The sequence below is a fragment of the Elephas maximus genome, chromosome 13 (genome assembly GCF_024166365.1).
Source record: "Elephas maximus indicus isolate mEleMax1 chromosome 13, mEleMax1 primary haplotype, whole genome shotgun sequence".
Classification (NCBI taxonomy): domain Eukaryota; kingdom Metazoa; phylum Chordata; class Mammalia; order Proboscidea; family Elephantidae; genus Elephas; species Elephas maximus.
This window is the reverse complement of record NC_064831.1, coordinates 30,226,937-30,243,492: the sequence shown is the minus strand read 5'-3', so window position 1 is coordinate 30,243,492 and position 16,556 is coordinate 30,226,937. Positions and strand designations below refer to the sequence as shown.

Genomic DNA, 16,556 nt, shown 5'->3' with positions numbered 1-16,556 from the left:
GACTCGTGATTGAGTTGCTAGGCTTTCTCCTGGTTCTAAGGTCTTTTTTTTTCAAGACAGAAGGAAAAGACCAGTTCACTGACAAATGAACTGAATTTGCTGACAAAACTCAGAGTGGTGATCCCTGCCACCACTGGCAGAACTGAGCGGGGGAAACAAAAGCCCGAGTGAGGGAGAGAGGCAAGCTGGATTTGACACAAAGGCAACCTGGACGTGGCAAAACGTAAGGCTGTTTCCAGTGATGTTGTGAGACTGAAATGCTGCTGTATTAAATGGCAACCCAGCTTCTTACAGTTAGGGGTTCAGTTCTGCCACTGTGAGGTTTCTGTGAGCCAGCTGCTTTCTCATGTAGCTCAGTCGAGCACATTTGAAAGGGTCTAATATCTGCTAGTATTTTCAAAGGGCAAATCATAGTAGTCTTGTATGTTATAAATAGGTCCATTCAGAAATGTGGGAATGGTTTAGAGCCAGCAGGCTGTAAAGTTTTACTGCCCCATAAAAGTGCTCAAAGGGTACTACAGCCAGCCATCTGCAGTGGGGCTCTGGAATGAGGAAGAGCCCCAGCGATTAGAGTGTTTGTCCTTGACTACTGAAGTGAGAAGCAGTAAGCCTAGAGGACACAGTGTGAGAGGGGGCTGTGACCCTGAAGTGGCTTAGCCAACCTTGACTCGGGGATTCTTCTGGTTTCCTGCTTGTGATTGAGGCACTGATGTTTGGTGCCTGATTTCAGCATCTTCGATGCCCAGTTTGGCACCAAGGAAGACACATGCCATCGCACAGAGAGGCACACATGGCACGTGAGGAGGTTTGCTGTTACTCAGATCTGCAAGGGGCAGGGGAGGGCTTGGAGTGGAAAAATCAAAGACCCTGGGAACTGCTTTGGAAAGTCCTGCCTGCTGCTGAACAGAAAAATCACCTCTGGCAGCTTTTGTGCGCGTTTGTATGTGTGTGCGTGCACCAATAAAGCTTTAATTATGGATAGTGAAATTTGAATTTCATACAATTTTTACGTGCCACAAATATTATCTTTTGATTTTTTAAAAAATTATTTTGTTATTCTTGTTTAAAACATACATAGCAAAGCATACACCAATGCAAGTTTCTACATGTAGTGATGTTGATTACATTCTTCAAGTTGTGCAACCATTCTCACCTTCCTTTTCTGAGTTGTTCCTCTATTATTAACATGAACTCACTGCCCCCTAAGGTTCCTATCTAACCTTTCGAGTTGCTGTTGTCAGTTTGATCCTATACAGATAGTTCTTAAAAGAGCATAATGCTCAAGGCAGATCTAAAAAAGTAAAAAGTAGTCAAGCTAAACCATTGATCAGTTTTAAGGAATGTTTAGGGGATAATTTTGGCTTAGAGTTTAAAGATTATCTCAGGGCAGTAGCTTCAGGGGTTCATCCACCCTCCGTGGCTCCAGAAAGTCTGAAGTCCATGAAAATTTTCAATTCTGTTCTGCAAGTTCCCCCTTTTGATGAGGATTCTTCTGTGGAATCTGATCAAAATGTTCAGTAATGATAGCCGGGTACCATCCAGTTCTCCTGGTCTTATGGCAAAGGAGGCAGTTGTTCATGGAGGCAATTAGCCACACATTCCATACCCTCCTCCTGTTCCTGACTCTCTTTCTTCTGTTGCTCCAGGTGAATAGAGACCAATTGTTGTGACTTGGATGGCCACATGCAAGCTTTTAAGACCGCAGGCACTATGCAATGAACTAGGAGGTAGAGCAGAAGTGCTAAACTCATTATTAGTCCAATTCACTGGAATGTCCCATGAAACCATGACCCTAAACCTCCAAACCAAAGAACCAAATCTCATGAGATGTTTGGTTGTACCAAGCAGCCTCAGCAGCTATTCTTTTTTTTTCCTGCAATGTTGTAAATATATCTTTGATACAACTTTTGCCGATTCAACTTTTTACAGGTGTACAACTTATTGACAGTAATTACAGTAATCAACTGTGCAACCCTACTCTCAATCAATGCAATTTTTCCATCACTGTTAATGCTCGTGGTACCCATACTCAAATCAAACCCATTGACGTGGAGTTAATTCTGACTCACAGCAAACCTATAGGGCAGAGTAGCACTGCCTCATGGGGTTTCCTAGGCAGTAATCTCTGCAGAAGCAGACTGCCACATCTTTCTCCCACAGAGCACCTGACGAGTTTGAACCACCAATCTTTGGCTTACCAGCAGAGTGCTTAACCACTGTGCCACCAGGGTTCCTTCCCCTCGTAACTACTAATAAACTTTGTACATTTGCCTTTTCTTGTCTTTTTATATAAGTGGGGTCATACGATATTTGTCCTTTTGTGAATGGCTTATTTTGTTTATCATACTGTCTTTAAGCTCCATCCATACTATAGCCTGTAGCAAGATTTCGTTTCTCCTACTGACTGAGTAGTAGTTTTCCATTGTATGCATGCACCACATTTTATTTTATCCATTCATCTGTTGATGGGCATTTAGGTTGTTTCTATCTTTTGGCTATCATGCATAGTGTTGCAGTGAACATTGGTGTGGAGTCTCTGTTTTCAAGTTGTTTGGGTATATATCTAGGAGTGGAATTCCTGGGTCATGTGATAGTTCTAGTTTTAGTTTTTTGAGGAACTGCCGCACTGTTTTCTACATCGGCTGTACCGTTTTGCATTCTCACCAGCAATTTCCAATTTCCCCACATCCTTGACAACGTTTGTTGTTTTCTGGGTTTTGTTTTTTGTTTTTTTTGTGTGTGTTTTATCTTAGCCATTCTAGTGGGAGTGAAATGGTATCTCATTGTGAGGTTTTTTTTTTTTTTGTGCTTTAGGTGAAAGTTTACAGCTCAAGTTAGTCTCTCATTCAAAAATTTATACACGTATTGTTTTGTGACATCAGTTGTAATCCCCAAAATGTGACAGCATTCTTTCCATTTGTACCCCAGAATCCCTGTGTCCATTTGTCCAGTTTTCCTAAAACCTTCCTGGGACTTCTCATTTTGCTTTTGGGCAGGAGTTGTTCATTTGGTCTCATATATTTGATTGAACTAAGAAGCACATTCCTAACCTGTGTTATTGTTTTCTAAGTTTGTCTAATCTTTGTCTGAAAAGTGATCTTGGAAGTGGCTTCAGTTCTGAGTTAGCATGGTGTCCGGGGGCCATAGTCTCAGGGGTTCCTCCAGCCTCTGTCAGACCAGTAAGTCTGGTCTTTTTTTGTGAATCTGAATTTTGTTCTACATTTTTCTCCTGCTCTGTCTGGGACTCTCTATTGTGATCCCTGTTATAACAGTCAGTGGTGGTAGCAGGGCACCATCTAGTTCTTCTGGACTCAGGCTGGTAGAGGTTCTGGATCATGTGGTCCTTTAGTCCTTTGGGCTAATGTTTTCCTTCTGTCTTTGGTTTTCTTCATTATCCTTTGCTTCTGATGGGATGGGATCAATAGATGTATCTTAGATGGCCACTTGAAAGCTTCCAAAACCCCAGACGCTACTCACTAAAATTAAGATGTAGAACATTTTCTTTATGAACTATGTTACACCAATTGATCTAGATGCCCCCCATGACTACGGTCCCCAGACCTTGGCCCCAGCAACTCAGTTCCTCAAGGTGTTTGGATGCATCTAGGAAATTTCTATGACTTCGTCTTGGTGAAGTTGTGCTGACTTTCTCTATACTGTGTGTTGTCTTTCCTTCCCTTTACCAATGTTGACACTTGTCTACTATCTAGTTAGTGATTTGCCCTCCCTACCCTCTTAACTATCAAAGATTGTTTTTTTCTGTCTGTAAACCTTTTCTTGAGTTTTTATAATAGTGAACTTATACAGTATTTGCCCTTTTGTGATTAACTTATTTCATTCAGCATAATGCCCTCCAGATTCATCCATGTTGCAAGATGCTTCACAGGTTCATCATTGTTCTTTATTGTTGCATAGTGTTACATTATTTGTATGTGCCATAGTTTGTTTATCCATTCATGTTGATGGGCACTTAGGTTGTTTCCATCTTTTTGCTTTTGTGAATAGTGCTGCAATGAACACAGGTGTGCATGTGTCTACTCACGTGATGGCTCTTATTTCTCTGGGATGTATTTCTAGGAGTAGGATTGCTGGATCATATGGTATTTCTATTTCTAGTTTTTTACGGAAGCGCCATATCGTTTTCCATAGTAGCTGTAACATTTTACGTTGCTTTACCAGCAGTGCATAAGGGTTCCAGTCTCCCTACAGTCTCTCAAGTGTTTATTATTTTCTGTTCTTTTGATTAGTGCCTATATTATCCAGGTGAGATGGTAACTCGTTGTAGTTTTGATTTGCATTTCTCTAATGGCTAATGATTGAGAGCACTTCTTCATGTGTCTGCTAGCCACTTGAATGTCTTCTTTGGTGAAGTGTCTGTTCATATCCTGTGCCCCTTTTTTTCTTTTTTAATTGTGCTTTAAGTGAAAGTTTACAAATCAAGTCAGTCCCCCATATAAAAATTTATATACACCTTGCTATATATACTCCTAGTTGCTCTCCTCTAATGAGACAGCACATTCCTTCCCTCCACTCTCTATTTTCGTGTCCATTCGGCCAGTCTCTGACCCCTTTTGCCCTCTCATCTCACCTCCAGACAGGAGCTGCCCACATAGTCTCACTCTTCACCAGTATCATTTTCTGTCCCATAGTCCAGTCCAATCCCTGTCTGAAGAGTTGGCTTTGGGAATGGTTCCTGTCTTGGGCTAACAGAAGATCTGGGAACATGACCTACAGGGTCCTTCTAGTCTCAGTCAGACCATTAAGTCTGGTCTTTTTACGAGAATTTGGGGTCTGTATCCCACTGTTCTCCCGCTCCCTCAGGAGTTCTCTGTTGTGTTCCCTGTCAGGGCAGTCATCGGTTGTAGCTGGGCACCATCTAGTTCTTCTGGTCTCAGGCTGATGTAGCCTCTGTTTTATGTGGCCCTTTCTGTTCCTTGGGCTCATAATTACCTTGTGTCTTTGGTGTTCTTCATTTTCCTTTACTCCAGGTGGATTGAGACCAGCTGATGCATCTTAGATGTCCACTTGCTAGCGTTTAAGACCCCAGATGCCACTCTCCAAGGTGGGATGCAGATTTTTTTTTTTTAAATAATTTTTATTGTGCTTTAAGTGAAAGTTTACAAGTCAAGTCAGTCTGTCGCATATAAGCTTGTGCCCATTTTTTAATTGGATCATTTGTCTTTTTGTTGTTGAGGTATTGAAGCATTTTGTAGATTTTAGAGATTAGGCACTTGTCGGATGTGTCATGGCTCATTGTGGTTTTTATTTGCATCTGTCTGATGGCTAATGACGCTGAGCATCTTTTCATGTGTCTGGTGGTCATTTTAATGTCTTCTTTGGCGAAATGTTTATTCAAGTCCTTTGCCCATTTTATGATAGGGCTGTTTGTCTTTTTATTGTTAAGTTGTCAAAATTTTATGTAAATTTTGGTTATTAGATTCTTGTCAGATATATGGTTTTTGAAGATATTCTTTCAGTCCATAGCTTGTCTTTTCATTTTTTTGATAAGGTCTTTTGATGAAAAATTTTTAATTTTTAACCAAAAACCAAGCCAAATCCATTGCCATCTAGTTGATTCCAACTCATAGTGACCCTACAGGACAGATTAGAACTGCCCCATAGGGTTTCCAAGGAGCAGCCGGTAGATTTAAACTCTCGACCTTTTGGTTAGCAGCTGAGCACTTAACTACTGCACCACCAGGGCTCCTTTTCATTTTTATGAGGTCGCATTTATTTATCTTTTGCTGTTTGTGGTTTTGTTATTATATTAGATAATCCATTATTGTCATGGTTTGATTTGTGTCCCCCCAAAATATGTGCCAATTTGGTTAGGTCATGATTCCCAATATTGTGTGATTGTCCTCCATTTTGTGATTGTAATTTTATATTAAAGAGGATTAGTGTAGGATTATAACACCCTTACTAAGGTCATATCCCTGATCTAATGTAAAAGGAGTTTCCCTGGAGTGCGGCTTGCACTACCTTTTATCTTATAAGAGATAAAAGGAATGGGAAGCAAGCAGAGAGTAGGGAGCTCATACCACCAAGAAAACCGTACTGGGAGCAGAACACATCCTTTGGACCCGGGGTTCCTGTGAGGAGAAGCTCCTAGTCTAGGGGAAGATTGAGGACCAGGACCTACCTCCAGAGCCAACAGAGAGAGAAAGACTTCCCCTGGAGCTGACACCCTGAATTTGGACTTCTAGCTACCAGACTGTGAGAAAATAAATTTCTCTTTGTTAAAGCCATCCACTTGTGGTATTTCTGTTATAACAGCACTAGGTAACTAAGACAGTTGTTGAAAGCTAGGCCTGACAGTGTTGCCCCTGCATTTTCTTCTAAGAATTTTATGGTTTTTAGTTGGCACATTTAGGTCCTTAATCCATCTTGAATTTGTTTTTGTGTATGGTGTGAGGAATGGGACCTGTCTTATTTTTCTGCATTTGGAAATCTAATTTTCTCAGCACCATTTATTGAAGAGACTCTTCTTTCCCCATTGAATGGACTTAGCAAAAAAATCAGACCTCCGGCAGCTCTGATCAGAGAATTTTGTCCTCTCCTTTCTGATGTTCATAGTGTGCAGTGAATGCCTGTGTTTGATGACTGACTGAAGATGTGTGCTTTGTTTTTAGATAAAGCTAAAGGCCAATCGTGAGTCTTAGTATCTAAAACCCAGTTGCTGTGGAGTTGACTCAGCTCATAGCAACCCCGTGTGTGTCGGAGAAGAACTGCATGTGCTTCATAGGGTTTTCAATGGCTGATTTTTTGGAAGTAGGTCACCAGGCCTTTCTTTTGAGGTGGCTCTGGCTGGATTTGACCCTCTAAACCTTTTGGTTAGCAGCTGAGCTACTCAGGGACTCCCTTTAATATCTAGTGCTTTATAAATCTCTCCACATCCCCAACCCCCCAGCATTGGTATCTATCCTCTACAAAGCCACTACATTTTTGTAGCTCCTGGAGGAATTAAATCAGAGTGCAAGAGTTGTTTTTAAAATGAGCTGGACCCAAAGCAGCATGACTGTTTTATTCTAGCGTGTAGAAACACCAGGTGGTTTCCACGTGAGGCTGGGGTCTCCCAGAGTGACAGGAGAGCCAGGGAGTGGGAGGATAAGTCACCCCATGGGGTGGTCTTATTAAGGAAAGGAGCTGTGACTCTGTCAGAGCTGCTCTAAGTGGGGTGGGGGGCCTGGGGGGGAAAGACAGGTGTACAACATCTTGCCCTCCAGGCCTCTCCCATCTTGATTTCTTTCAGGCTAGTTCCCACCTGGAAAGCTCCCCCAGGTGATGGCCTGATGAGAGGGATGATGGGGACCCCACTGGGTTTCTTTTATCATCAGAAGAGTGAGCTTGTCAGGCTCCTGGTATTTCAGATGTTTACAACGTAATTTTCAGATACAGCATTTACCTAAGCTAATGTTAAAATTATAACAACAACAATGCTAAAATAGGAGACTTCAATAAAAAGTAATATTCCTCTAGAGCTTTTAAATACTGAGGACTTTTCTCATGGGCTTATGAGACCAAAGAAACAAGCATGAGTAAATGAAATATTGTGACAATGAGAAATACTAATCTTAATAATGTTGTTGTTGTTGTCAGGTGCCATCGAGTCGGTTCCAATTCACAGGGACCCTGAGTACAACAGAACAAAACATTGCCTGGTCCTGTGCCACTCTCACAATCGTTATACTTGAGCCCATTGTAGCAGCCGCTGTGTCAGTCCATGTCATTGGGGGTCTTCCTCTTTTTGGCTGAACCCCTACTTTACTAAGCGTGATGTCCTTCTCCAGGGACTGGTACCTCCTGATAACATGTCCAAAGTATGTGAGACGCAGTCTCGCCATCCTTGCTTCTAAGGAGCATTTTGGCTTTACTTCTTTCAAGACAGATTTGTTGGTTCTTTTGGCAGTCCATGGTATATTCAATATTCTTCGCCAACACCACAATTCAAAGGTGTCAATTCTTCTTCAGTCTTCCTTATTCATTGTCCAGCTTTCACATGCATGAGGCAATTGAAAACACCATGGCTTGGGTCAGGTGCATCTTTGCTTTCAAGGTGACATCTTTGCTTTTCAACACTTTAAAGAGGTCTTTTCCAAGGAGGGGCTGTTGGATTTGAACTGCTGATTTTTTGGTTAGCAGCCTGAGCTCTTAACCCTTGAGCCACTAGGGCTTCAATCATAGTAATAGCTATCATTTATTGAGTGCTTACTATGTGCCAGGCACTGTGCCAAATTCTTTACATATATTATCTTACTTAGTCCTCACTAACCACTTTAGAGGAGCTACAGTTATGATCCTCATTTTAAGGAAACTGGGGCATAGAGGGGTTAAGTAATTTGAAAAAACTCACATGGCTGGTTGTTGTTGGGTGCTGTTGAGTTGATTCTGACTCGTAGTGACCCCTTGTGACAGAATAGACCTGCCTTATGGTGTTTTCTTGGCTGTCATTTTTATGGAAGGAATCCTGGTGGCATGATGGCTAAGCGCTCAGCTGCTTACTAGTCAGCTCTTTGAGAGAAAAGACCTGGCGATCTGCTCTCGTAAAGATTAGAGCCTAGGAAACCATAAGGGGCAGTCCTACTTTGTCATATGGGTCGCTATGAGTGAAAATCGACTCATGGCACACAACCACCAGGTCATTCTGCCGTGGAAGCACTGGGTGATTCCAGCAACCAGCCTTTCAGTTAGCAGCCAAGTGCTTAACCATTGCACCACCAGGACTCTAGACCTGTAGAAATCTCCTTCATAGGGACTTAATGAGTATAAATTTAAAAAGCAAACAAAACAAAAAATTAACTGTTGCCGTTGAGTCAACTCCAACTCATGGTGACACCATGTGCGTCAGAGTAGATCTGTGCCCATAAGATTGTCGATGGCTGATTTTTGGGAAGTAGATCACCAGACCTTTCTTCTGAGGTACCTCTGGGTAGACTTGAACCTCCAACCTTTCAGTTAGCAGCTGAGTGCGCTGTTTACACCACCCAGGACTCCTAAGTATAAATTACACGTGGCTCGAAATCACACTTGGGTTCATTGTTGCTCTTGCTTATCCATGTTGAAGGCTTATCTAAGAATAAAAGGTGGACCTGAAATGCCCTCTGGAACCTCTCAGTTTGGGTGTGCAGTTTGTCTTTTTCTTTTTGTCTTTCATTTCTCTGTGTTGTAGGGGAAAAACAAAACATCACAAAGTTTAGTAAAGCAAAAAGTTGTATTTGGCATATATTCAAAAAGACAAAACTGGGCATCGGACAAGCATGCTGCCAGAGCTATGTCTGCCTGAGTCCAAGGAAATATTACAGAGTAAGCAAGAATGGGAAAATGGACAAGCATGCTGCCACAGCCACGTCTGCCCAGTCCAGAGAATATTACAGAATGGGCAAGAATGGGAAAACGGACAAGCACGCTGCCACAGCCATGTCTGCCCAGTCCAGAGAATATTACAGAATGGGCAAGAATGGGAAAACGGACAAGCACGCTGCCACAGCCATGTCTGCCCGGTCCAGAGAATATTACAGAATGGGCAAGAATGGGAAAACGGACAAGCACGCTGCCACAGCCACGTCTGCCCAGTCCAGAGAATATTACAGAATGGGCAAGAATGGGAAAACGGACAAGCATGCTGCCACAGCCATGTCTGCCTGAGTCCAGAGAATATTACAGAGTCATCAGTATATATTAACACTACAAAATGCGCAAAACCATTGCAAGCTTCACCTTTTCACAGATTGGCTAGAAGCTGTGATCTTACATTTTGAGTTGCCTTTCTTAACTGTCACTGGTACAGGTTTCAGTAATGACAGTCAGGAGAGTCTTCGTTGGTCCAACAAATTTCTGTTCACTAAATGTTAATAGACATAGATAAGAGTGGAAAGCCTTTTGTGTTCTGGCTTACATTGAAGGTCCCTTAAAAGATATTTTCCAAGATTATCTTATATTGTCTTTATCTCAGGGCTCAGTTGATGTGTCCTTGTGAGTCCTTGTGAGCCCAGCTCCAGCTGGGTCACATTCTTTATGCTCAAGGACAGGGAATAATGACCCCAATATTATTTCCTAAATCATCTGGAAATAACACATTCAAGTCTGTTACTTTCTACCATAGGAAGGTATCAATTTCTTAGACACTCCTTTGTATGTTTAAAGATAATTGGAAATGAATTAAACAGGCACTGTTTCTTAGAGGCAAAATTCCAAAAGGGATTTTTGTAGGGTGGGAACTAGGCAGCTGTTCCCTTTGGAGAGACAGCTCTCAGTAACATGCTTATTGTCTCTGCCCATCTTCTGGCTTTTTAAAAACTCACTGTGTATCTATGCAGTGGAGGCAACTCTCTTTATGTCAGGTACTCAAGCGAGACGCTGAAACCTTCAGGGCTGGTAGCTCAGACAGTTTTGTGTTCAGTCCCTCTTTCTCTTCCGTTTCTTCCCTTCCTCAAACAAACACTTCACGAACACCTGCTATGGCAAAGCTTTGAAAATACAGAGGTCAAAATCACAGTCTCAGCCCTAGAGGAATACACAGTTGATTGGAGAATTCCACAGATGTACAAGGTTCTGTAGGAGTGTGGGAGGGGTGCCCTTTGCCAGACTTGGGTCATCAGTGAAGGCTTTCTGGAGGGAGAAGGTGACTAGAAGGGCGTTCAAGACTCCCTTTGTTGTTGACCTTGAGGAGGAGTGGGTCAAATGGAGATGGAGAGATAGCAGTTTCTGATTCAGTAGGTCGAGCTGGGTTTTGGACATCAGTGCACCAGATTAGAAACCACTGGACAAAGGAATATACAAGGAACAACTAGTAGAGCAGACTGGTTGAAACCTAGCATGTGAGTGAGCAGTGATGCTGGATGAGATGGAGCTGGTAGAAAACGAAGCCAGAGAAAATTGCCTCGTAAGGATGAGGCAGACTTGGCAAAATGTTGATAATTGTGTAACCCAGTTGATGAATATTTGGGGATCTATTGTACTATTATATGTATTTTTGTGGTGGTTTAAAGTTTTCACAATAAATTTTATTAAAATTAGAAAATTCCGTAGGCTGCATCAAGACCAGAACGAAGCTCAAACAACTGAATTTGAATTTAGAGTCTACTAGTTTCTAGTTGTGTGACCTTGGGCAAGTTATTTAACCTCTTCAGGTCTCACTTTCCTCATTAAAAAACTGGAATGATAATGTCTACCTTATACAGCTGTTAACCAAAAAAATCCCAAACCCGTTGCCGTTGAGTCAATTCCGACTTATAGCAACCCCATAGGACAGAGTAGAACTGCCCCATAGGGTTTCCAAGGACCACCTGGTGGATTCAAACTGCCGACCTTTTGGTTATCAGTTGAGCTCTTACCTACTGCGCCACCAGGGTTCCATAAAACTGTTAAGAGGACTGAAAAGATAGAACATGTAGACAGCTCGCTATGGTTCTAGGCAAGGAGTCATCCCTCCACAAAGGTTTACTTCCTCTTTCCCTCCCGAATGGACCGTTCATCCATTCTTAATTGATGTTTCTAGATGATGCTCTAGAGTAGTTCCAAACTGAAAACGTGTAAATGTTCTGTAAGTCAAAGAAGCATGAACCTGGAAGACAAGGTCTGAAACTGGGAGCAAACTAGGGGCAAAGGATGGGAGGTGAAAAACATCCACATCACAGACTGAACTGCGTATGTTTAAAAGGCCCAGTGTCAACTTTTTCTTGCTGAGATTTGACAAAAGTGGAGTCATTTCTATACCATTTTGTAGAGGACCCTGCGGATCCAAGACAGTCAAGGATCTAGTGCAGTGGGATCATGGGAACGGTCTTTGAGATCTACCAGTTTGTGAAATTTCTCCTGCATGTGATATACAAGGAAAGTGGTGGAAAGCCCCCGGAAGATGTCTGAGGAACAGAAAGCCTGGTGACCTTGGCTGTCCCCAGGCCTTCCGAAGGAGAGCAGGGGAACCCTAGTTTGGTTTGTGTTCACAACCCCTTGTATTGCAAGTATTTCTGTCTACTTAAATTTTCAAACGAGGCACATTCGCACCATGGCTCACACTCATTAAGCTTGTTATTTTTGTGATCCAGGCATTTTAAAGGGACCCATCAAAAAAGATGGAAGGAGAATCAGAAACCTAGGCTGGGATTGCACTCCCCAGGGAACACCTGGGAGTCATTTAGTTATGCACCCTCTGACCTCGAGTCTAACCTGCTGGGAACTCTGCCCCCTATGTGCTGGGAACTCTGCCCCTTATCAAAGCTGCAGTCCTGCTCAGCTTTTCAAGGAGAGCGTTTCCTGGTCTGTAGGTCTCTACCTACCAGGCACATTTGTGCACTTTCAATCTGTGCTTGTGAGTACCATACTTAACAAGCTGAAGCTGAGGGAACAGTACACTTCACATTTTCCAGCTGTTATCCAGATAGAACTTCACTTAAATTTCTCGAACTGTTGACTCTAGAAACCTCAACGAGCCAAGGGCCAATTTCTGACTTCAGAAAAGTCAGATAGGCTTCTCGACAGCACTCTCTGGAAACATGTATGAAAAGATATCCCTTCAGGTGTGTGTAGGAGGAAGAAATTGAAATCTGTAAAAAATAGGGCCCTCAAAAGCCTCAGTATAAACCTGGCCAGGACAGGCAGTTTCCAGTCGGTGTTTTTTGATATATTAAGGAACTAAATAGGCCCTGACTAAGATCCCACCTTGGGACCCTCCAAGGCTAGAGTTCTCATGTGGGTGCATTTCCTGTCTCTGACGTCTCCCACTCTTCCCAGAAGGGTGAAGTGTAGAGTTTTAGCAGAACTTTCCTGCTGCTACCTGACCTCAGAGCCATGTGCTACAAACAGCTGAGCTCATGTGATTTCCAAGAAAAGTCTCAAATCCATATCGTTTCCTCAGATATTCCTAGTTGCAGCATTAGATGATTTAATTTTAAATATGGGAGCTTTAAGCAAAATTTTGCTGAGGAGTCCCTGTCCATTGCAAAAAAAAAAAAACAGAGTTTTTTTTTGCTGTTGTTGTTATCGTGTTGAATTGACTTCAACTCATGGTGACCTTATGGTGCATTGAGTAGAACTGTGCATTATACGTTTTCAATGGCTGATTTTCTAGAAAGCAGATCGACAGGCTTTTCTTCCAAGGTGCCTCTGGGTGGACTCCAATCTCTAACCTTCCAGTTAGTAGCTGAGTGTGTTAACTCTTTGCACCACCCAGGGACTCTCTTCACTGAAAAGCCCTGCAAAATCTGCAAGGTTGTCTCCTTCCATGGGCCCCCACGTGCATCAGGGACAACTTGGCAAAGATTGTATTTACAAGAATACCCAGTAGAGCTGAGTCCATGTTCTGACATACAGGTCCTTCCACTGGGGGTTAAGGGACAAAAACTAGAGCTCTCAGCATGCATGATTCTTGACTGTGCTTCTCACTGGATGATTTTCTTTTCCTAAGAGCACTTTTCATAGTAAATCTGCAGTAATCAGTGATTTCTTAGAAACATGGCCCCTTTAAATATACCCTCAATAAGGAAGGCTATTGTGTCATCTGGGTACTTTCTGTGTTCTGGGCACACTAGGGGCACAGCATAAATATTAATTAATGATAGTCCATTAAGAAAAGAAAATGGAAAAACCCCTCTAAGGTAGCAGTGACCTTACAAACCCCAGAAGGCTGGTTGGCACTATGACAAGGAAAGTAGTGACAAGGCCTGAAAAAAAGGAGCTCTCTTCCCACACTCAGCACACGCGGTGAACCAAGGGACACCATTGTCTGAGCTGTTGCTGGAGAGCTGAGAAGGAGGCTGGGGAAAATGGCAGGCTGCCCAGCATTCCCCATCTCTGTCCTGGGGTATTCTGGAAACACAGGCCTCCAGTGTGAGGGTTCCTTTTTTCTCACAGGCCATGCCGACCAGGGTTCCACAGCTCCCATCTGCACCCAGACCTGGTGGTGTCCCAAGCTTTTGGGTCAGGTGAGCTGCTGATAGTGAGAGGACCTGAGGTAGGTGGAATAGGGTGAGTGGAAGAAGGACTTGGTGACCCCTGGTCCTTGTCCTCTCCAGGAATTGGGGTTACTAGGTCAGAAAAACACTTCAGCATCCTCTGGGCTTCCAAAACTGCTTGTCCCCTGCTCCTTCAGAATGGAAACCCCCGACTAGCTTGTCCTGGCGCCCCACTGAGCGCCTCAGGAGCAGGGTAGGGGCAGCGGAGTGGAGCTGAGCAGCCACGTTCTTCCTTTGGAGGCTGTCTTTGTACATCTCCCCAAGTGGATGCCAGTCTATCTTCCCGGGCTCTCTCTCCTTTAGTCTTTGAAAAGCCCAAAGCGAGTAGACAGGGAAGGCGGGAAGAAGAAATGAGGTGGACGGGACTGGAGAGAAGGAAAACCCTTCCAGCGCCTTTCTCTCGCCAAGACTTGTTTGTTGCTGTGGTGGATGTTTTTGTTTGGGGGCTGGTTTTCTTTTCACTTTTAAATAAAAGCATCCCATTCTGGCGCTGCCAGTGGAACAACCCTTTCCAGCGACTTCACATGGTGTCTGTGCCCGTGGCACCCAGGCCTGGGCTTGTGTCTGTAGTTTCTTCCATTAAACTAGAAGGAGAATTTAGTTTTTGTTCCAGCTTGCCTTCTCTTACCTGACGTGTGCTTTCTCCACCGTTGAAGGGGAAGCTCTTAGTGATGTCACCAGGCAGTCAGCCTTCCAAACTTAAAATGGGGATGTTAAAAAGCAAAGAACAGAAGGCAGGAAGGGACGGGAACACTGGACAAATGGAAACAGGGAACCCAGGGCGGAGAAGTGGAAGTATTGATACAGGGTGGGGCTGGCAACTAATGTCGCAAAATAATTTGTGTATGAACTGTTTAGTGAGAAACTAATTTGCTCTGTAAACTTTCAACTAAAGAACAATTAAAAAAAGAATGTGGTGGTTAACACTGATTAAGGGGGCAGCAGGGGTTCAGTAAGGAGCCCTGGTGGCACAATGGTTAAGAGCTCAGCTGCTAACCAAAAGATCTGCATTCAAACCCACCAGATGTGGCAGTCTGCTTCAGTCGGCTTCCATAAAGATTTACAGCTTTGGAAACCCTATGGCAAAGTTCTACTCTGTCCTATAGGGTCATTATGAGGCGGAATTGACTTCACAGCAATGGGTTTTTTGGTTTTGGTGGTTCAGTGGTAGAATTCTCACTTTCCACATGGGAGACCTGGGTTAGATTCCCAGCCACTCCACCTCAAACATAGCTACCAACCATCTCTCAGTAGAGGCTTTTGTGTTGCTATGATGCCGAACAGGTTTTGGGGGAGCTTCTAGACTAAGATGGGCTAGGAAGAAAGACCTGGCAATCTACTTCTGAAAATCAGCCAATGAAAACTCTGTGCATTACAATGGTATGATCTGCACCCCATCATGGTGATGGTGCAGGACTGGGTGGCTTTTCATTCCGTCATGCATAGAGTTACCGTGAGTTGGGGGACTGACTGGATGGTAGCTAACAACAACCCTGATGAAGTACTGACCACATGCCAGGCACTGTTTTAGGTGCTTTATGTGTATGAGTGCATTGTACACACAGGTTGTCTTAAAGACTGTCTCCAGATCCCAAGTACCCACCAGAGTACCGGGGTGAGAATTCGACCCAATGGTATCAACCACTCCATGAGCATTATATCCATTTATCCTGATTAAGTCGTACCCACGAAACACATACACAGTGTTGGCAATAGCAAAGCCGTTTTAATTACGGACAACAGTGCACAACAGGAAAAGTTCCATCCTCCTTGCTCAAAGCAATGTGGGCGGAGTGGGAAACTTCCGCAGGTACCTCCTCTCTTTGCAACGTGGACTAAGGACCCTGCAGAGCTTCCCCCATCTGGTTTTATATTCCGTGGGTTGTATATTTTACTGCACAGAGTGCAATGCAACTTTTCCGGCCTGATTACCCAAAGAGGGGGGTAGTCAGACATGGGGACGCCAGCCCGGAATTGTTAACCCAGAATTATATCGCTTCACCCTGCTGCTTATTTAGACAAACCATTAGGCTTCAGAGGGGGAGTCGTGATGGCTTGTTCCAAAGCCCAAAGATACTAGCCAGGGGGAAGGAACAGGGAGTAATTATAGCCATTTGGGCCATCTGAAGGACTGCGTCCTCTCCGTGAGCCAGTTAATTATGATTATTATTATTATTATTCTCCATTTTCGGATGAGAACACCAAAGCTCAGAGAGTTAAGAAAATTGTCCAAGGTCACACAGCTAGGCAGGGGTAAACCAGTTTCAGGACCCAGAGCCTGCTTTTAACCACTCTGCCATTCTTCCAGGGGTAAATTATATACTTTTGTATACAAGAGGCTGTGTGTTCATTCCCTTATTTTTGATCATTCAGGTGCTTTCAAATTTTTTCTTATTATAAATACAGCAGTGATGAATGTGTTTGGAATAATAGTAATGCTGATTACCATTTGTTGTATTGCTAACTCTGTGACAGGCACTGTTTTGAGTTTTTTATGTGTCCTAACTAATATAATCTTTGTAACAGCCCTGCTTTTCTTACCACTCAACAAATGAGTAAACTGAGGCACAGAGCAGTTAGTTAAATATTTTATGCAAGACTACA

General features: G+C 43.3%; 1 protein-coding gene across 5 annotated transcripts in view; it reads left to right on the top strand.

Moving 5' to 3' along the window:
• Positions 1-16,556, top strand: part of TRIM2 (tripartite motif containing 2) — a 198,858-nt gene that overhangs the window by 51,513 nt on the left and 130,789 nt on the right. The window contains exon 2 of one of the 5 annotated variants that reach the window (XM_049852751.1): positions 61-223. The exons of 3 other annotated variants lie outside the window; for them this stretch is intronic. Coding sequence is in view for 1 of the 2 variants with exons in the window: in XM_049852745.1 (XP_049708702.1) it covers positions 5,048-5,062 (15 nt within the window). In the remaining variant the exon portion in view is untranslated. Of the gene's footprint in view, positions 1-60; positions 224-5,043; positions 5,063-16,556 lie in introns of those variants that run through there. One more of the 5 variants, XM_049852745.1, reaches the window with a different exon arrangement.